The sequence below is a fragment of the Hyperoodon ampullatus genome (genome assembly GCF_949752795.1).
Source record: "Hyperoodon ampullatus genome assembly, chromosome: 5".
Classification (NCBI taxonomy): Eukaryota; Metazoa; Chordata; class Mammalia; order Artiodactyla; family Ziphiidae; genus Hyperoodon; species Hyperoodon ampullatus.
In genome coordinates, this window is record NC_136918.1 from 61,286,580 (window position 1) to 61,314,002 (window position 27,423).

Genomic DNA, 27,423 nt, shown 5'->3' on the forward strand with positions numbered 1-27,423 from the left:
CCAGACCCTTCTAAGTGTTTGGATTTGTTCATCTTGGCTTAGGTTTTTGGAAACAAAATCCAGGAAGGTTTGCTGTGACTTCTTTGGAAAGTGTCATAATCCTCCTTGGAAGGGATGAAGCAGAATAAACTACCCGACTTTCTGGATGACAGGGAGAAAAGATTCAGGGCAAGAGAGGGGAAAAAAGTCTCAAAATTTGATCTATCTGCTACTTCTCCCTAGTAAAGGAAATGTACTTTCCTTCTTGTACTGCTGTGTTTCCTTTATGAAATGCACACCTGCACCCACTGAAACGCAATGGCTATATTCAGCATTTGGCAGCATACAAAGTAGGTCTTCAGTAAATGTTTACTGAATCAAGTGCCCCAGTAGATTAGTACAAAAGTATTTAAGATCAGCATCCATGCCTAAACACAGACAAGAATTTGTTCTATAAATGTTCTCTGTATCCAGACTCACACAGTGCTAACAAGTTTGCCAACTCCCATCCCTTGCAGTTGCAAGGTATACAAATGAGAAAGACAGATTTGATCTGTGGGTAAATAATTCGTTCTCTGGGCCCTAGAACATTATTAATGTGCCATCTATACAGATCAAATCTACACAAAGTAACAAAGGATTCGGAAGGGTTCTGTGAGTAAATTCAGTAACCTGGCATCTCCTCTGGGTAAAGATGCTCCTGACTTGTCAATAAAATAAGGGCTTGAGGGCTGCCCGGTGGCCCGGGCTCGCCTGGCTGAGGGGCGTGAGAAGGCCTGGAGGCGAACTCCACGAGAAGCCCCGTGCCCCAGTGAAAACCAACCCGGCTACAGCAAGCCGGGAGCCGGCTCTCTGTGAAGATGGAAGGGCCCGAGCTGCTATTCGACTCCAACATCCGCCTCTGGGTGGTCCTGCCCATTGTTATCATCCCCTTCTTCGTGGGCATGATTCGCCACTACATGTCCATCCTGCTGCAGAGCGACAAGAAGCTCATCCAGGAACAAGTCTCCAACAGTCAAGTCCTAATTCGAAGCAGAGGCCTCAGGGAAAATGGAAAATACATTCCCAAACAGTCTTTCCTGACACGAACATATTACTTCAACAGCCCAGAGGATGGATTTTTCAAAAAAAAACTAAAAGGAAGGATGTGCCTCCTTCTCCTGTGATTGACCCCACTATGCTCACAGACATGATGAAAGGCAACGTCACACGTGTCCTCCCTATGATTCTTAGTGGTGGATGGATCAACATGACGTTTTCAGGCTTTGTCACAACCAAGGTCCCGTTTCCACTGACCCTGCCTTTTAAGCCCATGCTTCAGCAAGGAATTAAACTGCTCACATTAGATGCCTCCTGGGTGAGTTCTGCATCCTGGTATTTCCTCAATGTCTTTGGGCTTCAGGGCATTTACTCTCTGATTTGGGGCCAAGATAATGCTGCTGAGCAATCACAGATGATGCAGGAACAGATGACTGGAGCAGCCATGGCCATGCCCGCAGACACCAACAAAGCTTTTAAGACAGAGTGGGAAGCTTTGGAGCCGACGGATCACCAGTGGGCACTAGATGGTGTCAAAGAGGAGCTTGTGGCTGAAGACCTCCACTTTGAAGCCATGTTCAAAAAGGAATTACAGGGCTTCCCTGGTGGCACAGTGGTTGAAAGTCCGCCTGCCGATGCAGGGGACACGGGTTCGTGCCCCAGTCCGGGAGGATCCCACATGCCGCGGAGCGGCTGGGCCCGTGAGCCATGGCCGCTGAGCCTGCGCATCCGGAGCCTGTGCTCTGCAATAGAAGAAGCCACAACAGTAAGAGGCCCGCGTACCGCAAAAAAAAAAGGAATTACAGACCTCTATTTTTTGAAGACCAAGCAGGGGTTAGCTGTGTCAGGAACTCAGAGTAGCACCTAACCTTGTAACTTTTGTTTTGAGCTGAAGCCTCTCAGAATAAAAAGGGGGATGCGTGAGCTGGCAGGTGTGCAGCAAGGATTGTTCTTGTCTGAGCTAGCTTTCCCTTCATGTTTGAAACCAGAGGAAACATGAGGAGTGTGTGCTGGGTGACTTGCCCAGAAACAGCTATTTTTGAAATATTTTAAATTTTCCTTCTGGTGACTCGAGTAATAAAAGTTAGAGAGAGGGGGGAAACTCAAGCTAGTGATAATGTATAAAACTTAGCAAAAATTCAGAAATTTCAGAAAAAGTGTTGTCAATTAAACCTAATTATTATGTACCGTCATTCTGACTTCTAAACCGCAGTAAACTCGTTTTCTTGGGATCCAAAAAAGAAAAAAAAAAGAAAGGCTTCTGGTCTTTGGTTACATTTTCCACATAATTCAATGTATGCATATATGACCCAAGAAAGAGAAAATGATAGCAAGGAAATGCCGAAAACAACGAGCGCTCTATAATATGAGGATGTTTCAGAGGATCCATTGCCCTCACAGTTGATTATAGGCTGCCTCTCCAAGAATCCTCTCTAATGCTGGCTTTTGCTACCAGTCTAGCTCAGCTGGGCAATACACTGCCAGCTCTCCAAACCACCTTCCTTCTTCCTTTTTTCCACAGGACAAAAATACTTCAAGGATTAAATCATATGTGGCCTTTAAGAACAAATACTAGACCCATTATGTTTTCAGATCTCACTTGCTGTTTGGAAGCCCAGGTTTTTACCATGGTAGTTGTGCTGGCTTATCATCTGGGTTTGGAAAATACAGTAGTAGGTAATAATAATAACTGGCATTCATTGATTATCTATCAAGTGCTAAATATTTTGCATGTGTTTTAAATATTATCTCATCAAGTCTCACAACAACTCCTGGGATCAAAGCTCAAAAAGGCAAAGTGACTTGTTCCAAGTCTCACAGTAATTGAACTATGAGTTAAAAGCATCTCCTCTGCTTTTAACTCATGGTCCAATTCACATAGTTATCCCTGAACCCAAGGCCTCCATGGGAGTCTTTAAAACACTCTAGGGAGGCACAGAGAAGAGTCCCGGCATTTTGGCTTTTGATTAAGGGATAGGAAGAAGATACTTTGTTCCTGTACTTGCTTGAAGGAAGAAATGAAATCTGAAATTCAAGACCCATAGGATTCATGGCAAAAAAGCACTTTGAGTCAGGGAAGGCAACCCAATTACCCCCGATGTTAGCCTGAAGCCACGCCCTTGACTGAGGCTGGAAGTACACATAAGGTGCTTTCGTCTAATCATTTTACAGTACTTAATTAGTGTCGCCTAATTACACATTTTAGCATACATGAACCATCTTTCCTTTTATCTTAACTCAGAAACAAGAATTACTGAGGTCTTCTGAGAAGAGAAAAGAAAAAGAAAAGAAAATGAGATCCAAATTTTTAAAAATAACAGTTACAAAATGTCTCACTCAGAAAAGAGAGATTTAGAATTATGTATGTGTAGGGATACTTTAAGCCTCAGAATAGGGAGAAAAGTGTCTAGGTTGAGATTCAAATGCAGGTTCTCTAAGTATTTCAAAGTTTGGACTGTGGTCTCTGGAGATACTTGGCAGGTAGGTTGTTCTTTCACATGCAAATCTAGGTTGGGCCATCAGATTTCCTGAACTGAGATTGGAAGGAGAATGAGGCTGGGGAAAAACAGGAAACTTTGGGCCAGATAAACAGTTGTTTCTCCCCAGACTTGAAAAAAAGTAATAGAAAAGAATTTCTCGAAATGGGCATCTCTTACCACTTGTACCAGGTCACCTGGGAGTGCTTATTAAAAATACAGCTGCCTAAGCTCCATCTTCAATGTTCTATATCCAGATCTCTGGGGGAGGGGCCCATGAAACAAAATTCTTAACCAGAACCTCCCTAGTGATTCTAATGCACAGTAAATTCTGAAAATCTCTGGTATAGAGAATATTTAGAAGATTTATTGACTAGAATGGCTTGTCTCAAACCATATTTTGATAAATGGCAAAAATTAGTGTTGGTGATAACTCATGTTAAAATCAATTTTTGAAATATACATATCAGAAAAACACTGAACAGTTATTTGTCATCATTACATGACAATCTCCCCCATAAGGAACAGTGTGCAACATAAGAGAACACAAGGAAAGCTCATGAACAAAATCATGTGCACGTAGATATGAAGAGTTGGATGTGCCGATTTTTGATTAGACACCATTTGCTAACTAACCATTGCATTCTATCCATCCATTTATATTTGATTATGCTTGGTTATGCATTTGAACCAGCCCCAATCCTAGCGCTAAGGCCAAAAATAATGGTCAGTATCTATAGAGCAATTCTCATTCTCATTCTCATGTAAATCTCATGCTTCACACACATGAGATTACATAATTTCCACAACCCTCGGAAGTGGATTTCATCATTAGCCCCATTTGACAGATAAAGAAGCTAGGAATTAGACAAGTTAAATAATTTGGACATGCTCACACAGCCTAAGGAACTGTACAGCTTGTACTCAGATCCAGTTCTGCCGACTCTAGCCTTAAGATGAACTTCCTCCTAAAAATAATTTCTCCCTCCTCTCTACCCCATTTCTCACTCTGAGCCATATATCACTGTGGAAATTCCACCATCCAGAATTCTTTCTGGGAGGAATGGTATTGCTAATCAAACACCAGAATTCTTCCTTCCCATTAAAACACTGATTGGGGGCTTCCCTGGTGGCGCAGTGGTTGAGAGTTCGCCTGCCGATTCAGGGGACACGGGTTTGTGTCCCGGTCTGGGAGGATCCCACATGCCGCGGAGCGGTTGGGCCCGTGAGCCATGGCCGCTGAGCCTGTGCGTCCGGAGCCTGTGCTCCGCAACAGGAGAGTCCACAACAGTGAGAGGCTCACGTACCACAAAACAAACAAAAAAGAAAAAAAAACAACACTGATTGGCCAGGGATGCTAGCTGTCAGTCCTTCATACCTTACTGTGCATGAGTCATCAGCGGGTCCTGCACCTCTTGCTGAACTAGATGAAAGGGAAGTGCATTGAGGGGCAGAGGATGGAGGTGTGGTCGCAGGGGCACTGCCTTGCTCAGGGAGGGGTGGCAGAATAAAACCCTCTTACTCCTGAGGAAAGTTTGCAGGTCCTGAGTGCTTGGGGTCCAGGGAAACGAGGTGAGAATCTGTAAATGTGCCTCCTGTGATTTGCCTAGGTCCTATTTGCGTGAAAGTAATGTTCTACTTTCAAACACATGTTTAAAGGACTTGGGCTTGAGACCTAGCTCTGCCATATTGCAAGTTGGTAAAGTAGGGCAAATCTGTCCCTATTGTTGGAACATGTTGGAACATGTTGGAAAACATGACTTGGGAGTCATGTTTTTTAAGGTCTGGGCCTGTTTTTAACAGTCTTAGGGGAGCAAATGGCCCCATAATATGTAAGATGCCATGGGAGTAGGCTAGCCTTATCTTAAGCCTGACTCATTTTTATGGAAACTTTCACTAAGATTTTATTGATGAGAACCCAACCTACTTTTTCAAGATTGTCCCTCATAGCTACCTAATCTTATCTCTCCTGTGTCTCTGCCAGTTGCCACATCCTATATTCCAAAATGAACGGTAGTAAGTAGAAGCTTCTGATATTTGCCTTTTCAAAACCTCATCTTTCTAACCTCCACAGCGTATAATGTTATCAAAAACAAAACAAAATTTTAAAAAATACACAGCCTAAAACCAACCTCAGCTTTTTTCAAATTATTTAGTTTTTATATAAGATACAGGAAACGTGGTTCCCTACAAGGGCCATAAAGGGATATAGCTAAGGAAAATACAGGATATAGTACTAGTAGTCTAAAGAATTAGCGGAGAATATAGAAGAGCTCAAGTTTTAGGGTCAGATGGCGTGGGTTGAACCCTGTTTAACCATTTACTAGATGTACACTCTGGGGTAAATTACTACCTCCACGCTTCAGTTTCCACGTCTGTATTATATACCCACCACTTAGGGTACTGTGATGATCAAATGTGCTAATTAAACGTTTTTTTATAAAGCTTATGAGTAAGATTTATACTAGTAAGAACTCAATAGAGTAAGAACTAAAGTAAGAACTCAATAGATGGTGGCTAATACTATTAAGAGATATAAGCAAAGGACAAACAGCAATATTTCTTCTCTTATCCCTCCCAGAGTTAAATATCTTTACCCACTTACCAGGAAGAATTATAGAATACTCATAATAGTCTCCTTTCTCTACATGTCTTCTTATGAGACCGTGGGTAATCAAATGATCTGTTCCAAAAAAACAATGAGGGCTTCCCTGGTGGCGCAGTTAAGAATCCACCTGCCAATGCAGGGGACATGGGTTCGAGCCCTGGTCCGGGAAGATCCCACATGCCACGGCAACTAAGCCCGTGGGCCACAATTGCTGAGCCTGCGCTCTAGAGCCCACGAGCCACAAGTACTGAAGCCCGTGCACCTAGAGCCCGAGCTGCACAACGAAGGGTAGCCCCCGCTTGACGCAACTAGAGAAAGCCGCGCAACAACAAAGACCCAATGCAGCCAAAAAAAAAATAATAAATAAAATTATTTTTAAAACAAAGACAATAGGAATAAAATTATCCTAGCAAGCTCATTTAATCTTTCTCAATTTCCTTATCCATAAAAAGGAGCGGGCTTCCCTGATGGCGCAGTGGTTGAGAGTCCGCCTGCCGATGCAGGGGACACGGGTTCATGCCCTGGTCTGGGAAGATCCCACATGCCGCGGAATGGCTGGGCCCGTGAGCCATGGCCGCTGAGCCTGCACGTCTGGAGCCTGTGCTCCGCAACGGGAGAGGCCACAACCGTGAGAGGTCCGTGTACCGCAAAAAAATAAATAAATAAATAAAGAAAGAAGCAAGAACACCTATCAGTGTTTTATCGATAAACTTAGTTCACATATGCAGAAATGCTTCATGAATTACATGATACAGTATAAGTTATTTATTATTTGGGATAGAAGTGACTGAAGATATAGGACGTGGTTTTAAATATGAGAACAAAGCACACTGAATAACTGCCTCATCAAAAAGTGGCATTTTCTGTGTAAGTTTATCCTTATTAATAACTCAAGGCTAACCTACATCACCTTTTTTTAAAAAAAAAACTTATCAATGGCAATGATAAATTATGAGATTAAAAATATATTAACCACTGGGAAAGAAGAATTATCACCACAGGGTCTCATTTCTTTATAATATAGTTTCCCAGGTATGTTTGATGAAGAGAAAATCACTCACCTGCCAGCACCTATATCAGCATTCTGGAATAGACCTTTGACCAACATCCTTCCCCCAAGAGACAACAGCTCCTGAATTACATTCTACAATTAGTACTTAAAGATAACATGGACATTTGCTTAGCTTTTAATATTTAGATGAAAAAATTCCTGTCAAAGGAGTATTTTACTAGCACCAATTTGAAATTTTATTTATTTAATTATGTTTTACAATATAATGAAATCTGGCAAAGTGAGCAGTTCTAGAGAAGAATGCATTTTCATCTTACGTTTTTACCTAAAACAAACAAACAAACAAACCTAATACTAAACCTCCTTCTAAAAAGGCTATCTTGTATCTGTGTAGAGCCCAGATGGGCTAGGTCCCTGACTAGGTGTTCACTAGGATTCACTTTGCCAGGCTGATGAGAATATTATAGACTGTACTTAAAACTTGAATGTTTATGTATCACAGTTTATTTATTGAAGGAGGTGAAATATTTTTAAACTCTCACTCTCGTTTTATAGAGGGCACAATTTTCCTTGGAGAGAAAGACTATTATTAGCATGAAAATTAAAAGATGTGATGATTTAAAAATAGCAGTGGTGAAAAGAGCAAATTCTAGGGTCCCACTGCCAGGGTCTGAATCAGGCTCTGCATGCAGTAGCTGTGTGACTTTAGGCGACTTTCTGAACCACTCTGTGCCTTGGCTCTCCCATCTTTAAACTCTTGTAGCATGTATACACAAACCCTTGTAGCATGTCATAGACTTAATCCTTAAGCTGAGCAGTTAAAGATAAAGAACACCAAGGGCAACAGTGAGAATTTATACACGTGCACGAACTCTTTGTGCAACCAATTCGACATGATACTTTTCCTTTCCACTAAGAAGGCAATAGTTTATTCAGCTTTGCTCAGTGTAGGTTTTTTTAGTTAGTGTCTAATATTAGAGCTAGAGTAATTTCTTTTAGGAGAGAAGTGAAAGTCATTACCATGTGGTAGCATGTTTTAGTGGTGTTTATATACACAGTGTTTGCTCCTGCAGGTGAGTTAACAAAGCTGTTTTCTTCCTGTTGGTTTCAAGAACGTCTACACTGAAAGAACTGTGAGCATTTATACGTTGTCTTCTGTGTGCCCTGCACTCTCTGAGAATTACGTGTTACATTTCACAGGTAATCCTTCCTTCAAGGGGGGTAAACTCCTGACCATGGACCAAATCGAGCTCACTGCCTATTTTTATATAGCCTACGAACTAAGTATGATTTTTATTAAATGGGTAGGGGAAAAAAATCTAAACAATAATGTTTTATGACACATGAAAATTACCATTTCAGTATTCATAAAAAAGTGTTATTATTCCTTTACATATTGTCTATTGTCTTGGGTGCTTTTGTGCTACAACAGCAGAGTTGAGTAGTTGGGACAGAAGTCATATGGCCACAAAGCCTAAAATATTTAGTGTCTGGCCCTTTAAGAAAATGTTGCTGACACCCCCCCCCCACCCCCGCCCCGTTTAGCCTAAATCTATCCCAGAAAGAAAGGAAGATTGGCACTCTAACAAGATCATAGCCAAGGTTCTCCTAAGTAGAGGATAAGCTGGTATTTATCTGATGACTGTAGAATAATCTGCTTCAAGACAAGAAAGAAGGTAAAAGAGGACCAGTTCTTTGCCAACTGAGAACTTCCACTTGATTTTGCATCATAAGAATTTTCCCCAAACTGTCTTTCTTACAGTGGTAATTTGATCCTAATTATACAAAATGGGGACCTGCTTTGGTTATTCCATCATAATATCACAAAGACAGCAAGTCAGAAATTCAGGCAATAAAGAGCAAATCCAAGCCCGCCCCATATCCCAGGCAATTGATGACATGTTAAATATCTGCCAGGTTCAAATCTCTTCTGGGAAGGTGGTGTAGAGAATCCCTCCCCTAGGAAGAATTGCCATGATGGGAACCGTTTAACATTCATCAAATCACCTTCTACTCTGTTCCAGGCATTACTCTGAATTCTGAGGCTACAGGGATGATCAGAAAAGCAATGACCCTGTTTTCATGGAACTTAAAATGCAATAGAGGCAACAAACAATAAACAAATGAATAAATAAGAAAAGGCTGAAAAGTGCTATAAAAACACAAGGTATAAAATACTGTATGATTCCGCTTACATGAGGTATCTAGAATAGTCAAATTCAGAGAGACTGAAAGAGAATAGTGGTTGCCAGGGACTGGGGGGAGGTGGGAATGGGGAGTTTATATTTAGTGGATAGAGAGTTTCAGTTTTGCAAAATGAAAAGAGTTCTGGAGATGCATGGTGGTGATGGCTGTACAACAATATTAATGTACTTAAAACCACTGAACTGTACATTTAAAAATAGTTAAAATGGTAAATTTTATGCTATTTGTATTGTACCACAATTTTTTAAATTGGGAAAAAAAACACTAGAGATAAAGAGATGGTCCTAAAAGGGGAGGAGGAAAAAAGACAGGTCTCCTACAGAAAAAAAAAAAAAAAAAGCACCTTCAATTTCTCATCAGAACACCAGATACTAGAAAATAATGAAGAAAAAATATATTCAAAATTCTGTGTTAAAATTATTTTCAACTTAAACTTCTATACTCAGACAAATTATTAACTAACTGTGAAGGTGGAAGAAAGTCATTTTCAGGCAAACACATGCACAGGGAGAGTGATGGTGGCTGGCCAAGTGGCTGCTGCTCATGTTAATGTACTTTCAGTTTAAAAAAACATTTAGAATAGGTGATTTATTCACATGCTTTAAAAAATCAGAATATATAAAAAGATATATGGTAAATCTCCCCTTCCAATGCTTACCTCCATTTTCTCAGGTGTTCTCACTGCTCCTTTCCAGACGGAACCACTGTTGTTGGATTCTCATGTAACTTCCAGAGTATCACTATGCATGCATAAACGTATCTGAATATAGATTCTTTCTTTTTCTTCCCTTCCTTTAAATGCTTGGTTTAAAAGGGGTAATTAGGTATGGCCTGAATAGCAGGAAGATTGAGCCAGATGAAGAGGAGAACATTCCAGGGAGAGAAAAGAGAGAGAGAGACCAGAGGCTCCAGGACAGAAATTGGTGTCTTGTGTCTAAGGATCAGAAGGAAGGTCAAAGTGATGGTGATGGATGCAGAGTGGATGAGGGAGGGTGTGGCAGAAGAAAAGGAAGAAAAGGAGGAAGAATACATGATTCCCCCTAGAATAATAGTGCATAGCTGTCCAACCCTGTCTTCAATGAGAAACTATCTACCATGGTAGCCATCCCTGCCCATTATGTGCCATTATGATTGTTGGACCTCAAAAAGAGGATCCCATGGTCCCCCACTTGTTCCAGGAAATAGCCACCTCCAGAACACCCCTACTCCTAACACTAAACACATCTTCCTCTTTAGAAATGTCCCTGCGTGGCTCACTTGCCCCCTGAAGCCAACCAAGGAATTATGAGTGTGCCTGGAGTCCAAGCAGCAAGTCCCCCTCACTTGCAAAAATCCCACCTCCAGAGAATGTTTCCAGTCAGAGACTGTGTTTCCTCTCTTTACTCTGTAAATGTATTCTCCTTTCTACCACCTTAGAACTCCTGCTGAAATGAAAGCGATGACAGATGGGTTCCCTTGCCAAGTTTATGAATCAACAGCCTTTGCTCATTTTGTCTCTGACACAGTTTTGTCTTTGACATCATGAAACAGTTCCACCTTGAGCCTAAGTTCAGGGTCCTATCTTACCCCACCTCCCAAGATGAAGAGGGAAGAGGGGAGAGAGAAATCAGAAGATGCTTTTTTATTTTATTTTATTTTATATTTTATTTTATTTTAGTATTCTCTGTGTTTCTTAAACTCTACTATCTCCCAATACTATTTCCAAATATTTATTTTATTTTAGTCCCAATTTTGGCATTTAGAGAGAAGTTCATTTTTTTTTCAGACTGAAAAACTCTATTTTGTCCAATGCATACATAGACATAAACTCATGAAAGTTTCCAAGCTTTATTTAAATAGTTTTCTGATGTGGTTTCCATAAAGCAATATTATGACTCAGTGTTCATATTTAGAGAAATTATGATGATTTCTTTTAAAATTCTAATTATAGTTTAAATGACCTAATTGCTATTCAAAATTAGACACATTATATGCCCAATTCAACATACTTCTTTAAAATATTGCCAAGGATTAAAATAAATTATAATGTACAGTGCATAATTTCATCTTAATTATGTATTTCTGTGATTAGTTTCCAGATTCACATTTCTCTTATCTTTGTAAACCATCTTCCTTCTCCACCATAATTTTTCCTTGATAAAGGGGTAATGCTGAAAAGATGAGACTCTTAAATTTTTAAAATGTTTTTTATTATAAAGTAATGGGTACTTATAAAAATTTAAAACAGTATGGAAGTGGGTAAGTAGGAGGTAACATTTGTCCCTGTCCCCATGAATTCTACTGCCATTAAGTAATCAAGATATGATATGTATGTGTATTAAATTAAAATCAAGAGTGAGACTGGGAAGAGTTTAGCCAACTGTAAAATTAGAGGGCACACAGAATACACAAACCACCCTCATTTCTGACACCAACTGCAAGTTTGTGGGGATCCCAGAACCATCCTCAGTTTTGACAATTTCTAGATGGACTCACAGAACTCACTGGAAAATGTTATACTCACAGTTACAGTTTATTACGGGGAAAGAACACAGATGAAAGTCAGTCAACAGAGGAAGCACACAGGGCGGAGTCCAGGGAACACCAAACATGGGGCTCCCACTGTCCTCTCCCCATGGAGTCAGGACACATTACTTTCCTGGCATCAATATGCAACAAAACACATGGAGTGCTGCCAAAAAGGGAAAGTCAGCCAGGCCACAGTGTCCAGAGTTTTTATTGGGGCTTCATTACATAGATATGATTGAAGGGTTCACTGCCCATGTGGTTGTCTGACCCAGCATAACTCTAAATAACATTGCTGGGTTTTCTAGTGTGGCTGGCTCCTCCCTAAGACTATCTGGGCATAGCCAGTGCTCACTATGTAGCATAGTGCTAGACTATCTGGTGAACCAAGGCCCAGGAAAATAAAGACACTTTTTTCAGGCCTGTAATTCCAAGGGCTTAGTGATCACCTCCCAGAAGCCAAGGTCAAAGGCCAGAATGCTTTTTGAGCAAGGTTAAATTCTTTACTATACAGGCTTCCTAGTGGAAAAAATAAAAAAATTAGAGGAGCAAAGCATCCAAACTGATTATTTTCAATTAATTTCAGACATTATTTAATGATGTTCCTTAAAGGAGAGAACCAGTAACTGTCTTCTTGCCACCATACAGAGTATCAGGGATAGTAGGGGAGAACATATTTATTTGTTTTATTCTTTTCCTCTTTGTCATTATAGGTCTCTGTTTCATTTGATTCCCTTTCTCTCCTGCTCCACTTCCACTACTGTTAGTTCTGATTACTACGATTAGTCACTCTGAGGTAGCGATCACCTGTATAAATACCCACAGAGGTGAGTAAAGGAGTGAAGCTCCCATTTGGTATTGGTTCAGCATTGATATACTTCATTTACATATTAAACACAAAAGAATATCCTTCTTTTCCAGAAAGGAAATTTGTTTCCTCACTTTTCCACTAACCCCTCCTTTCTTCTTGAATGATTTAGCTCTCTCAGCAAATATTTTATTTTCTTGCTTTTGATGGAGCTTGCAGAGAAATAGCTCTCTGCTACAACAGAGTCAAAAGCTAGGGCATGTAGAATCTTGGCCCTGACTTTTACTCTCAGACTCAAGTCAACAATTCAGGGTTTGGCAATGTGGTCCCTAAAGCACATATTCTCATCTAAAGCTTAGCTCTAGCTGACAGTTACATAGTGAGAATCAGAGAGCAGTTTCCCAAGAAAGGTAGAAAATCTGAAATCACTCCATTCATTCATTTATGTGAAATTCACATAGCATAAAATTAACCATTTTGAAGTGAACAGTGGCTTTTAGTGCTTTCACAATGTTGTGCAGCCACTGCCTCTATCTAGTTCTGAAACATTTCCATCACTCCAAAATAAAACACCATACCCATTAAGCAATCACTCCCTGTTCCTCCTCCTTACAGCCACTAAAAACCACCAATCTGCTTTCTATTTCTACAGACTTATGTACGCCAGATATCTCATATACATGGAATCATATAGTATGTGATCTTTTGTGTCTGGCTCCTAAAATTACTCCATTTTAAATGTGGTCACAATACCAAAAAACAATGAACAACAACACTGGGTTAGATAAACCAAACACTTGTGAGGGAGAGTATGGCCCACTTGCTGCTAGTTAATAGCCTCTGCCCTGATGCAAAGAGTGATAGAAGGGACCATAGCTAGACATTGATTAAGAAGAAGGAGCCTGGAAAAGATGTTCTCTAGGGGGACAAGTTATTAAGCTAGGTCACCAACAATTCACAAATCCGGTCAAGAACAATCAAGGACACAGAATTCAGTAGAGAGAGCCTGTTAGAATCATGGTTTAGACAGCCAAGCCAAGTCCAGTGTTCTAGAAAGTCCTGGAAAGTAGAGAATTCAGGAACTTTATTTGCAACAACTTTGTGTGTGTGTCGGGGGGTGCGGGAGACAAAGTTTGAGGCCAGTGAATCCCCTCAATCAGAATGCATAGGTTAAACAAAGCTTTTAACAGGTGTTTTTAAGCACGTTATATGATCTCAAGGTTGTCGACCTGGTCATCTCATGCCAATCAGTAGCTCTGATTGTCAATCATGTAGACTCCAGACTTAAAAAGCATGCAGGATAAAGAGGGAAGATTACGGGGTAAAATAGAAATGTTAGGGATGATGCCAATTGGAACTCAATGTGAAGCACAGCCTTGCTTTGATACTTAACATTTTAGTCTCAGGTTCTCCAACAGAAAAATGAGCATAATTACCCATTGTGCTGGATTGCTGTTAGAATGATACATATTGTCTATGCAATATATGGCACAAAATGAAAGGCAGTAGGTATGAATTATTATAATAATGAGACTGATATTGATGAATAATTTAAACCACTAATTTTAGGATAGACATTTGCTCTCGAACTTCCTCTCTGTTCCCTGCTGCGCGCAGGTGAAACATCATACACAGGTAAGGCAGTTCCTCAAAGGGTTTAGTAGGTCCTCATTATAAGGATAGAAATGTATCTTACAAAAGGATATGAAGCAACTTTACCACTAGTTCAGGGGAATGGTCATGGGTTTTTTAATTAAATCTAAAATAATTTTACTCATTGGAAAGGATGACAGATGGACAGTGTGACCCCCTGTAATCCTTTTTAGTTGTGGAAATGGCAGTTAGTTGGAGGGATTAGGCCTGTCAGTGTCACACTGCCAACTGGACAGATCTCAAATTTAGAAGGACAACTCTTGTGTCAGACTAAGTAGGTCAAATTTTTGTGCCTTTTCCATAAAGTCCTCTCTGCCAAACAGAAGGTGAAGATGCAGGGGCGCTTGTTGGTTTGACAAAATTTAGATTTAACTTTTTCAAATTCCTTTAGTAATTATCTCAAATTTTTTTTTTTTTTTTTGCGGTATGCAGGCCTCTCACTGTTGTGGCCTCTCCCGTTGTGGAGCGCAGGATCAGCGGCCATGGCTCATGGGCCCAGCCACTCCGCGGCATGTGGGATCTTCCCGGACTGGGGCACGAACCCATGTCCCCTGCATCGGCAGGCAGACTCTCAACCACTGCGCCACCAGGGAAGCCCAATTATCTCAAATTTTAACGGTAATAGAGAATTAAATCAACACGTCCATAGTACAAACAATATTTTGGTCTATTTAAAAGCAATTTTGCATCATAAAGAAAGAGATTTAAGACATGATACCAAGTCTCAACTATTATATAATCTTAAGTAATGTTTTTTTTTTGAAAAATGCAGTGTGCTCTGTATAATGTGGAAATGAAGGGTAGGACCATCTTTTACTCCTTAAAATTCTATTTTCTGATTAGCTTTGTGTACATTAATGATAAAAGTCTAACATCCTTTTCAGAAATTGCATCTAGTGAGTTAAGGAGAAAAACATCTGATTTCTAGAAATCAATATATCAAAGAAAAGAAAATCAGGTCTGAAACTGTCATTTCTCTCTCAAAAAAGGAAACCCATGGATTTGTCATGTGCAGTCCTTTCTTTAGGGATTTCTGTGGTCCTTGGGTGGATGTTGACAAGACGGATGTAGCACCTACAGGACAGATTTGGACCCAGTAATTTTAAGAAGTAGGGATCTTAAGGTGAGCCAGTTTCTGTTAGATCTTCGACCTCAAGAAATTTATATGGCTATTGACTGGGCAGGGGTAGGAGCAAAACTGCAGGGAGTAAATTCCTAGTTTCTGATTGATTAACTGATTGATTGCTTGATTAGGCTAGGATTAGCAGGGGAGCAGGAAGCAGAAATCATTTAAACAAGTATTTCTAAAAATATAGCACTTACTACAGGTATTAAACAGATAAAATTAGATCACATAATACATGTACATTAATAATTTTAATTAACCTCTCTATGACAAATGACACTGATTTTCTGTTTATATTGGTGATACATAATTTTGTTTTACATTTGCTAGGTTAAGTGAAAAAAGTTTTATAAAACATGACAAAAATTATGAAGGTTGTATATGAATGACTGGTTTGTGAGACATTTATTTCAACTTAAACAGCAGATATCTTTTTTAATTGAAGCACGTCTAACCTTAGGAGGCACCGGGCATGTGAACTGACATTCCAAGATTCTGGGGTAAAAACCTGTCAGAACCACTGGATTTGAGGGGAGCTTGATTGTGATTTTTATCTTTGTGTATTTTAATTTTTATATCCTATGAATATAGCCCAAAAGATAATAAACAGAAAAATGTATCATTTTCCCAATATCCAGGATGAAGATGTATCAGAAAACATCAGTACAACTTCATGCCTTTGAATATTAGCTAGAATGAGATATAATAGAAGTCAGCTACCATAGCACATGGTAGATACAGCTACCATGGTAAATAGATATCTGTATCTACCAAACTGATATATTGGTATTTGCTTAACAAATTTACACATTATGAACTGAGAATTATATCTACAGTAATATAAAATCAATTCCCAATTAAACACTATGTTTAATCTAATTCAATTATGTTAATCTTATTTCAAAAATGAATTCATGTGATGGTTTGAGATACAAACAATAGAACAGAATATTTAAAAGGTGGCTGAGGACACTGGCATAAAGGAAAGATGACATGAGTGGGGTGATGTACAGCTTGCATGCGGTGTGGTCCATGCTGGAAGCAGACTGCAAAGTTGGGTCTGAACTTCCTAACAGCCAAAACAAATACAACTGTATAATTAGTTACAGCAGGGGTGGCAAACTATGGCCCTTTGGCCAAATCCCATCTGCCACCTGATTTTGTAAATAAACTTTCACTGGAACACAGCTGTGCTCATTTGTTTCTGTATTGTCTATAGCTCTCTGTGGGTTACAATGGCAGAACTGAGTAGCTGCAACAGAGACAGTACAGCCTGCAAAGATGAAAATAGTTGAACTCTGGTCTTTAAGAAGAAGTTTGCCAACCCCTGAATTACAATATTACAGTATCTAAGACATTTTTTAAAAATTCCCTGGCTCAGCGAATTTTTTAAAAACCTGTTTTTCATTATTAAAAGCCATTGATATTGATTAAAATGTTTAAAAAAATTGATATGATATTTTTGCCATGAAATTTATGTTTATTTTTCCATACCAATGGCTTAGCAGTTGTTACATTGTAAATCTCAGTTACCCAAAGCTCATCTCTTGTATAAATAAAATAGTATATATTCAGTACCTTCTTAAAGTATTAGTCTTAAAAGGGACTGCCTCCACAGGCCCAGATCTAAAACAAATCCGTTACCTAACAGTTATCCTTTACACAGGATTTTCAAATACAGTCTTCCACCTTTTAAGCTGCATCACATTAATCATTAATTTCAGAGGAAAGGAAATCGCTTATTGAAGGACATTTCCTTCTGCTCAGTCTTAAGGACAGATCAACATCAACAGTCATATGATGAATTTTGGGCAATACACTGGAAGACAAGGATGAGAATGTCAATAAAGCTTCTTTCTATCTACTTGGACTTCAGAGAAGGCAGAAAGAGAAAGTAAAGTGAATAAGACTTCACTGTGAATATGTGAAGTGTCCCTTCTTAGTTCTGACTTCTAGAAAACTAAATTTGAAGCCCACTTTACTACCTGAGCATACTTTTCTGATCCAAGAGTGGACCTGACATAGGCTGGATGGTCAGATTCTCTCTCCAGAGAACTGAGAAGAGACTGGGATGCTGGCGCTGCGACACGTCAGCGGCGGTATACAGAAAAAGGAGCCTCAGGCTTAAACACTGAAACTTCCCTGATGCCTGCCTCACTGAAGCCTGGTTGTTCAGATCTTCCTTAGATCCTGATCCTTTCCTAATGTCTATTACTTGTATCCAAAGGAACTTTATTTAACTTGCCCAGATGGTACATTTTCAAATACTTAAGGATATTTATCATATCCCTCTAAACTTCCCTTCTTCACATAAAACATACTTAATTAATCTTTTCTTCAAAATTATTTTCCTGGGGGAGAAAAATCCCAACCATCTAAAGAAATGAATTTTTAAAAATGACTTTAATCCCAAATCCAGACCCCAGCCTCTTTAAAATCTTGTGTGGAGAACTGAACACAATGCTTCAGGCATTGTGTGATTAGCAAAGAGTAGGACAAGACTATCACCTCCCTTAATCTAAACACTTTACTTTTCTTAATGCAGCCATAGGTCATATTTTTTTTTGATAGATACATCATACTACTGACCTTACATTTAACTAAATGAAACATGTTTTTATCATTAAAGCTGATACTCAATTTTGTTATTTTTAAATCCAAATATATAAATGTGTATTTATCCCTAGCATATTTGATCCTATTAATATACTCATTTTTCCAGTTTGCCAAGACAACTTTGGATTAGTAATAACTAATTATGTAGTTTCTGTGTGATAGAAAACATGTTAAGCATTTTATATCTTTTATATTATTGCATTTTTTCACAACAGTCTTACTAGAAATGTGTTTATTTGTTCCCAGCTTCCACCACTCTCTACCTCCTCACCATTGGAAAGAAAAACATAACTCTTTTGATTGAAGTTAATTTTCTGAGTGGAAGTGAACAGCAATCTTACCATAATGGAATTATATAAATAACTGTATATTAAATAAATAAATAAATAAATAAATAAATAAATGAGCTTCATGAAAAATGTCCATGCTATGTAAATAGATAAGAACAGGTAGGAAGGTCATAACTAAAAAGATAATGAGATGCCAAAGGAAGAAGAAATAACTGATAAGCTGGACTTCATTAAAATTAAAAATTTTATGCTGCTAAAGACAATGTCAAGATAACTTAGACAAGCTACAAACTGGGAGAAAATATTTGCAAAAGACACATCTGATAAAGGGCTGTTATCCAAAATATTTGCAAAAGACACATCTGATAAAGGGCTGTTATCCAAAATATGCAAAGAACTCTTAAGAACTCAACAATAAAGAAAACAACCTGATTAAAAAATGAACTAAAAACCTTAACAGACACCTCACCAAATATCTACATATGACACATAAGCATTTGAAAAAATCCATATCATGTCTCATTAAGGAAATGAAAATTAAAAGTATGAATACCACTACACACCTATTAGAATGGCCAAAATCCAGAGCACTGACAATACCAAATGCTGACAAGGATACGGAGCAACAGGAACTCTCACACATTGCTGGTTGGAATGCAAAATAGTATGGTCACTTTGAAGATAGTTTGGTGTTTTCTTACAAAACTAAACATATAGTTTTATCATATCATCCAGCAATTGTGATCCTTGGTATCTACTCAAAGGAGCTGAAAACTTATGTCCACACAAAAACCTGCACACAGATGTTGATAGCAGCTTTATTAATAATTACCTAAACATGGAAACAAGCAAGATGCCCTTCAGTCGGTGAATGGATAAACTGTGTGTATATATATATATATATATATATATATATATATATATATATATATCCAGACAATGGAATATTATTCAGTGCTAAAAAGAAAAGAGCTATCAAACCATGAAAAGATATGGAGGGAACTTTAGTCATATTACTAAGAGAAAGAAGCCAATATGAAAAGGATATATACTGTATGATTCCAACTACATGACATTCTGAAAAAGGTAAAACTATGGAGACAGTAAAAAGATCAGTAGTTGCTAGGGACTGGGGAGAGGGAAGGGTGAATAGGCAGACCACAGAGGACTTTTAGGGCAGTGAAAATATTCTGTATGATACTATAATAATGGATACATGTCATTATACATTTGTCCAAACTAGTAGAGCGTATAACACCAAGAGTGAACCCTAAGATAAACTATAGACTTCGGGTGATTATGATGTGTCAGTGTAGGCTCACCAGTTGTAACAAATGTTTGACTCAGGTGGGTAATGTTGATAAAGGGGGTGGCTATGTGTGTATGGGGACAGGGAGTATACGAAAAATCACTATACTTTCCTCTCAGTTTTGCTGTGACCCTAAAAATGCTCCAAGAATGAGGTACTTTTTATTAAAAAAAGAAAGGTAACGAGATTAAGAGAGGTTAGGTGACTTGGCCAAAGTTACAGAGCCAGCAAGTGGTGAAGCTGATCTTTAAAACCAAGTCTGACTCCAAATCCCATGCATCTAACTACTACTATGTTCTGGTGCCTCCAAAGTTTAGCCAAACAATTGCTTCCTAGATGTCACTTTTCTTTCTTTTTTTTTTTTTGATGTCACTTTTCTTTTTTTTTTTTTTTTTTTGCGGTATGTGGGCCTCTCACTGTTGTGGCCTCTCCCGTTGCGGAGCACAGGCTCCGGACACGCAGGCTCAATGGCCATGGCTCATGGGCCAAGCCGCTCCGCGGCATGTGGGATCCTCCCAGACCGGGGCACGAACCCGTGTCCCCTGCATCGGCAGGCGGACTCTCAACCACTGCGCCACCAGGGAAGCCCCTTGATGTCACTTTTCTTAATCGTTAAGTTTTCTAAGAAGATTTTCTATATATTCATTTATATCATTGATTAAAAAAATACTATATAGAATAGAGTCCAGTGGCAAGCTTCTAGAAACCCTTTCTAAAGCTGATGTCTTTATTTTAATCAGTACCCCTGGGTACATTAAATCCATTTATTGAAATATTATTTACTCTGCATTTCATAAACTTTTCCATAAGGATGAAATAATTCTTTTCCAAACCCTTCTTTACATCCAGTTACATTACACCTGCTATTTTTCCTTGATAGAACAATCAAATTATCTGCCAAAAAGAAGTTGTATAAGCTTTCTGGAAACCAATTTAAAAGTATATACTAAGGCTCACAAAAATCATCTTAAAAATCTCCCTTCAGGAATATATACCAAGAAAATAATCCAACATTATGTGCATAAATCTTTTTCTGGATTTTACATTCTTTTATATTTCTTCTATTTCTGTGTTCTGTGTTATTTATAAAGGTTAAAAAAACAAACATAAAAATAGAATTATAAATTACATTATAGCACAAAATGAGCTTCTATACAGACTTTTAAACAATGATTTTGAAAAATATATATGGACATGGGCAAAATGTTCATGATAAGACAAATGAAAAATAAGGATGCAAATGCATATAGTATAATCTAATTTTATAAGTATATTTAACATGTATAAATAATGGTATTATATGTATGTGTAATAAATAAATAGACTTTCCTATGCTTCATTAGTTTGTAGATCTAATATATTATATATATATATATATATATATATATATATATATATATATATACACACACACAAGTTTGTATTACCTAGTCCCCTACAAAATTGTCCCTGAGTATTTCTGAGAGTAACCTGGAAGTATACATGAATATGTTCACTTTAACTACCACTATGCACTCCTTCACAATGTTTTCTTTGGGATTGCCCTACTGAGAACTGAAGTTTCTGCCAGGAATTGCCACAATTACCTTTTATCAGACACTATTCCCAAATGACTAAATAATGCTCAAAAAAAGAAAAGCTGTACACTCCCAACAGCCGCAAAGTATAATAAGTTTCACCTTCCCCAAAATGTTCTAGATGCCTGTTTTCATGTATTATTTTCATGATGGTTTGCTGATTGTCTGGAACCTACAGTTCAAACTATTGAAAGGCTTAGCAAATCACTGAATCCCAAAAACGTTTGAACTCTCAGATATTTGCCAAAGATTGTGACCTATATTTTCTCAGGATTTATGCTTAGCACTTGTTTGGACACCGAGCATCTCATGTATTTCATGACATCAGTCAAGGAACAGCGTTGAGATTATATCACCAAGACATTTGTTCATTTGCCTGCAAGATATTTCTAAGATAATTATATCATCTATTTAAGCTTGTTCTTCCCAATAATTCACATCACTAATCATTTTTTCCATGAACCATTGGAAAGTAGTAGCTGGAATAACATCTTTTAAATTTTGGTAGAGCCCCATAGGAATAATGAGTACCATCTTGACCTTCTCTTTCTTAGCCATAAGGATATGAAATATTATTCTGCTCTGTACAGTTGTATACGTTGTACAGTGCTCGACAGAAGCAGCACAGTATCTAAGGGAGTATCATTTACATCCTAGTCACTATAGATTTATATAAAATGTTTCATTATAAATAAATCATTACACAATGGAAGTTATTATATATTGTTTTAAGAAGTACAATATCTCATAGAAGGGACTGACTTTGTCTAATTTGCAAAAAGGCATTGTATAGACCTTCAACATCCCTAGGACTGATTGTAGTCACTTTTAAGTCCAACTTGGAATGGCCCTAGCTAACTTGAGTAACGAAGAGAAACTGGGTTGATGTTGAACGACTCCACTAACTGAAACAGAGAGGGAAAGGAAGAAAAGGATAAACTACACTTCAGCATTGGAAATGTGAGACTGGAACTCAGTAGAAAAGTAAAGTGTGCAAGTCTAGGGAGTTGAATTTGTGAGAGTGAATGAGACTACCCAAACAGACGATGGGCAAGAATGTACTCAGGAATAAGAAAATCAACAACTTGCCCCAAAGAGACAGAAAGGGAAAAAGGTAGTGGGAAACACAAATAGAAAATGGTCAGAATATTAAGAGGACTAGAAGAAAAAGAATCATAGAAACAAAGAGAAACTCTTAAGAGAAATAGGCAATCAATACTATCAAGAGTAAAGATGAGTCAAGGAAAATAAGGATTGGAAAGAGGTCATTAGCTTCGATAAATACAAGGTCTTTGGTAGCTTCAGCAAGAGTAGATTCTATGGAGGGATTGGTGTGGAAATTAGATTGCAGTGAGGGAGGGAGGAATGAAAAGTGAATAACTAGTGGTAATAAATGTAGCCTAGATTCTTAAGAAATCTGGTTTTGAATGAAGAGAGATTATTATTTCAAATGCAATTTCTCATGGAAAAAATGCTACATTAGAGGTTAATTTCCTAGGTCAGCCTACAGCACTTATTTAGTTCATAATAAAATGCAGAAACTGCAGATTTATGATTCAAGCTGGAGGAAAGAAATGCTGTTGCAACACTTGTAATAAAACAAAACCAGAATAATAAATCTTAATAATAAACTGTTTTCTATGTGTCTTGAATGCTGGTAGGTGGGGAAGATATATTTAATTAAAGAATTATGACTTGGCAGATATTTTTATGTAAGGATTCTGATACGGACTTCCAGAAAATCTTAAGGTCTTAAATTTTTTTTCACTGTGTTTAATTTCACTTTTAAACAAATGATCGTGCTTTACTTTGATTCTCTGTCACTGGCATTAGTTCCATAGTTTCCAGCTCTATTTGTCTCAAGATAGACTGTCTAAAGCCAGTCTCAAGATTAGTGTGGAGAACAGAAGTCTCTGTGACTCAAAGGCATTTATTTTTTTAAGGAGCTTCCTATCCAAGGTGACCAAATCTTGAAACAGCCTAGAATTTTACTCCAATTTTTACTTAAAAAGAAAAGGGTAGGGCTTCCCTGGTGGCGCAGTGGTTGAGAGTCCGCCTGCTGATGCGGGGGACACGGGTTCGTGCCCCGGTCCGGGAAGATCCCACATGCTATGGAGCGGCTGGGCCTGTGAGCCATGGCCGCTGGGCCTGCGTGTCTGGAGCCTGTGCTCCGCAATGGGAGAGGCCACAACAGTGAGAGGCCCACGTACCGCAAAAAAAAAAAAAAAAAAAAAAAAAAAAGAAAAGGGTAGAAAAAAGCAAAATGGTGCAAGATGGGGTCAAAATTGCAAGTGAAGGAAGAGTGAGAAGAAAAGGGGCAACATTCAATTGACCAAGAAATTCATTTTCCAGAATAGATGAGTCTATTAATAAGATAATAAAAGTCTCATAAGCTCTTACCATGCTGCTGCAATAAGATATTGTACTTCAACTGACCATTGGGTAAAATGAAAAGTGATGAAACCTAGCTACCTCTATTGTCATGGAGAGAAAAGTCAACTGGTGAGGGTAACTTCTTCTTGGATCTTAATGGTTTGTAAGCTACCGGAAAACTGGACTCTTTGAAGACAAAACTGAGTGTGGTAGTATTTGGAAGACTATAAATATGAGACATTACAAAAAAAAAAAAAAAGAGTTGACCAAAGTAAATTGTTTAAAATCTGCAATTACTGTACTACTGTTAAGGATCTCAACTTGAAAGCATTTAATAGGCCTGAAGATATTAACATCAACAGTTGCTATAGAATATATAATAAGAAATATTAAAGTAACAATTTAGAAGAGTCTGTCTTACTTCCCCTATCCTTCTCCCCACGCCATCTTCTCTCCCCCTGCAAACAAACCCTCCAGTCTCAGATCCCTCACAGATGAATTCTACTTAATATTTAAGAAATAGATAATACCAGTTCTACACAAACTCTCAGAAAATAAAAGAGGAGGAAACACTTCTCAACTCATTTTATAAGGTCTGCATTATCCTAATCTTAAAACTTAATGAACGCATGATAAAAAAATTATGCACCCATATCCTTCATGAAAATAGATGCAAAAATCTTCAACAAAATATTAACAAATGGAATTCAGCAATATATAAAAAGATAATATAGCTTGACAACTGGCATCTTTCCCAGGAATGCACAATATTAACAAACTAAAAATGGAAAATCTTATGATCATATTAATAGATACAGAAAAAGCATTTATAAAATATAAGCCTATTTCTGATTTAAAATTCCCACCAAACTAAGAACTAAAGGGAAATTTCTTAATCTAACATAATATTCAATAGTGAAAGAGTGAAGATTTCTTTCTCTAAGATTGGGAACATGGCAAGCATATTCACTCTACCCTTACATTCAGCATTATACCCAGAGTCCTTGGCAGTATTATAAGGCAAGAAAAAGAACTAAATGGCCTATAAACTGGAAAGGAAGAAGTAAAACTGTCATTATTCACAGGCACCATGATTGTCTATGTAGGAAATCTTAAGTCATCCACAAAAAAACTGCTAGAACTAATAAATGAATTTGACAAGGTTGCAGGACACAAGCTCAGTAAATAAATCAATTATAATCTATATACTAACAAAGAACAATTGGAAACAGAAATTTTAAAATTTTGCAGTAGCATCAAAAATATAAAATACTTAGGGCTTCCCTGGTGGCGCAGTGGTTGAGAGTCCGCCTGCCGATGCAGGGGACAAGGGTTCGTGCCCCGGGCCGGGAAGATCCCACATGCCACGGAGCGGCTGGGCCCGTGAGCCATGGCTGCTGAGCCTGCGTGTCCAGAGCCTGTGCTCCGCAAAGGGAGAGGCCACAAGAGTGAGAGGCCCGCATACCGCCAAAAAATAAATAAATAAATAAATAAAATAAATAAATATATATATATAATACTTAGAGGTATATTAACTATAATGTGCAAAACACATACATTGAAAATTACAAAACATTGCTAGTAGAAATAAAAGAATCCCTAAGTAATTGGGGAGATACCAATTTTGTTAAGGTGTCAATTCCCCCTAAATTGATCTGTAGATTTAGCACAATCTTAAACAAAATTGTAGCAGGCTCTTTGTTGTTGAAATTGACTAATTCATTTTATAAGTAATGTGAAAATAAAATGAAGAACAAAGTTGTAGGACTTTCACTGATGTAAAGATAGAAATATAGATCAATGGAACAGGAAAAAAATGTCCATAAATGGATCCACAGACATATGGACAATTGATTTTTGACAAATATTTGAAGGCAACTCAAAAGGTAAAGGATAAAACTTTCAACAAGTGGTGCTGGAACAACTAGATAGTCATAAGCCAAAAATCAACCTTGGTTGTTACTTCACAACATATACAAAAATTATAGTAAAATTTATCATAACCTAAACATAAGAGCTAAAACTATCAAACTTCTAAAAGAAAACATAAAAGAAAATCTTTGAGGCACTGGTTTAGGCACAGATTTCCTACTTAAGACTCAAAAAGCATAAATCACAAAAGCCAAAAAAAATCAATAACTTGAACTTCATCAAAATTTTTAAAACTTTTACTTTTTATATTATTTTTTTCTTCCAGTTTTATTAAGATGCAGTTGACATACAGTGCTGTATAACCTTAAGGTGAACAGCAGGATTTTACTTACACACATTATGAAATGATCACCACAATAAATTTAGTGAATGTCCATTTTCTCATATAGATACAAAATAAAAGAAAAAAAAGTGAGAGTAGGATGGAGAGATGGGAGTCAGGAAGATGTTACCAGGCAGGGCCCCACAAACTGTTGCTGTAACCCCTGGAAAGAAGAAAACACAACAATATGAAGAGCTGCAAGCTCCAGCTCCACCACTACCACCAGTGGCTTCCATCATCACAAATGAAGTAGACATGCAATATTACAATGATTTGCTGAATCCAATTCCAGAAGAATTTATTTCTGTGCCCTTGATACTGCATTGTATGCTGGAACAGGTTGTGGCAAGTGAAGAAGACCTTGTCCCACCGAGTCTGGCAGAGCCGCCTCCCAGAACAGATGGGCTGGACCACAGAATCACAGCTCACATCATGTCCATCCTGCCCTCTCTCTGACAGAGAGGGAGAAAAAGAATCTCCATGAAATATTCTTATCTGAAGAGGAAAATGAAAGCAAACCAGTGCCCAGGGGCCCTCTCCTACTGAACTATCATGATGTCCTCGCCCACAAGAAATATGTGCTAAAGGACCCAAAGAATTTTGACCTCGTTCAAATTGAGCAGAAGATGCAGTCTAAGTTGCCACTGTGGGAATTCCTTGAATTCCCTCTGCCCGCCGCCATGGAACAGCACGAAACGTCTAGCTACAATTCATGAGCTCATGCACTTTTGTACAAGTGAAGTTGTGAGCTGGAATGAAGTAGAACGAGCCTTCAAAGTGTTTACTTTTGAGAGCCTGAAACTCTCTGAGGTTGATGAAGAAGGGAAACTGAAGCATTCTAGAATGATGTATGGGACAGATTCTGAGATGTTCAACATACCATGGGACAACCCTGCCAGATTTGTTAAACAGATAAGGCAAAAGTACATCATGAAAATGAATACCCAAGAGACCAGACAGCAAACAGATAGTGGGATCAAAGACAGAATTTTATTTCTGGATCAGAATTGGTCAACATCTATGCAAGATGATGAGATCAACAAAGAACCTTCTAATCCTAGTCAGCCTGATACTAACAATATGAAGTATTCTGACCTGGATAATAGGAAATCCTTAGACTCTGATTACAGAGAACCATCAGAGCAGGAGAACAGCTTGAAGTCGCAGCTCCAACCTGAGCCTTTGAAGCAGACCATGAACAATGAGATCAAAGATAAAGCGGTCACAAATGCTGATCCTCTTGAAAAGAAACCCAAGAAGATGACTGTGGAAGCAGAGTTACAGGACATAAAGAAAATGCAGCAACACAATCTTATGGACTGGAGTTTTACTGAACATTTTAAGCCAGAAGTTCTGCTTCAAGTTCTTCAAGAAGCCAATCAGCAATATAGGTGTATTGATTCTTATTACCACACCCAAGATAACTCTTTACTGTTGGTCGATCATAATCCAATGAATTTGCAACGTCTGCACTGTGAACATTGGAACATTGCTCTTCACTCTAATGTTGGATTCAGGAATTATTTGGAACTTGTTGCAAAATCCATTCAAGATTGGATCATAAAAGAAGAAGCTGTATATCAGGAAGCTAAA

At 38.2% G+C, this 27,423-nt stretch overlaps 1 protein-coding gene across 1 annotated transcript; it reads left to right on the forward strand.

The window, feature by feature from the left end:
- Window positions 1-839: 839 nt before the first annotated feature.
- On the forward strand, window positions 840-26,546 carry LOC307053741 (ER membrane protein complex subunit 3-like; the record flags this gene model as incomplete). Its single annotated transcript, XM_079705230.1, is given in 3 exon segments — window positions 840-1,103; window positions 1,106-1,622; window positions 26,290-26,546. Coding segments are annotated over 3 exon segments (1,038 nt in total).
- Between the last annotated feature and the right edge of the window lie 877 nt (window positions 26,547-27,423).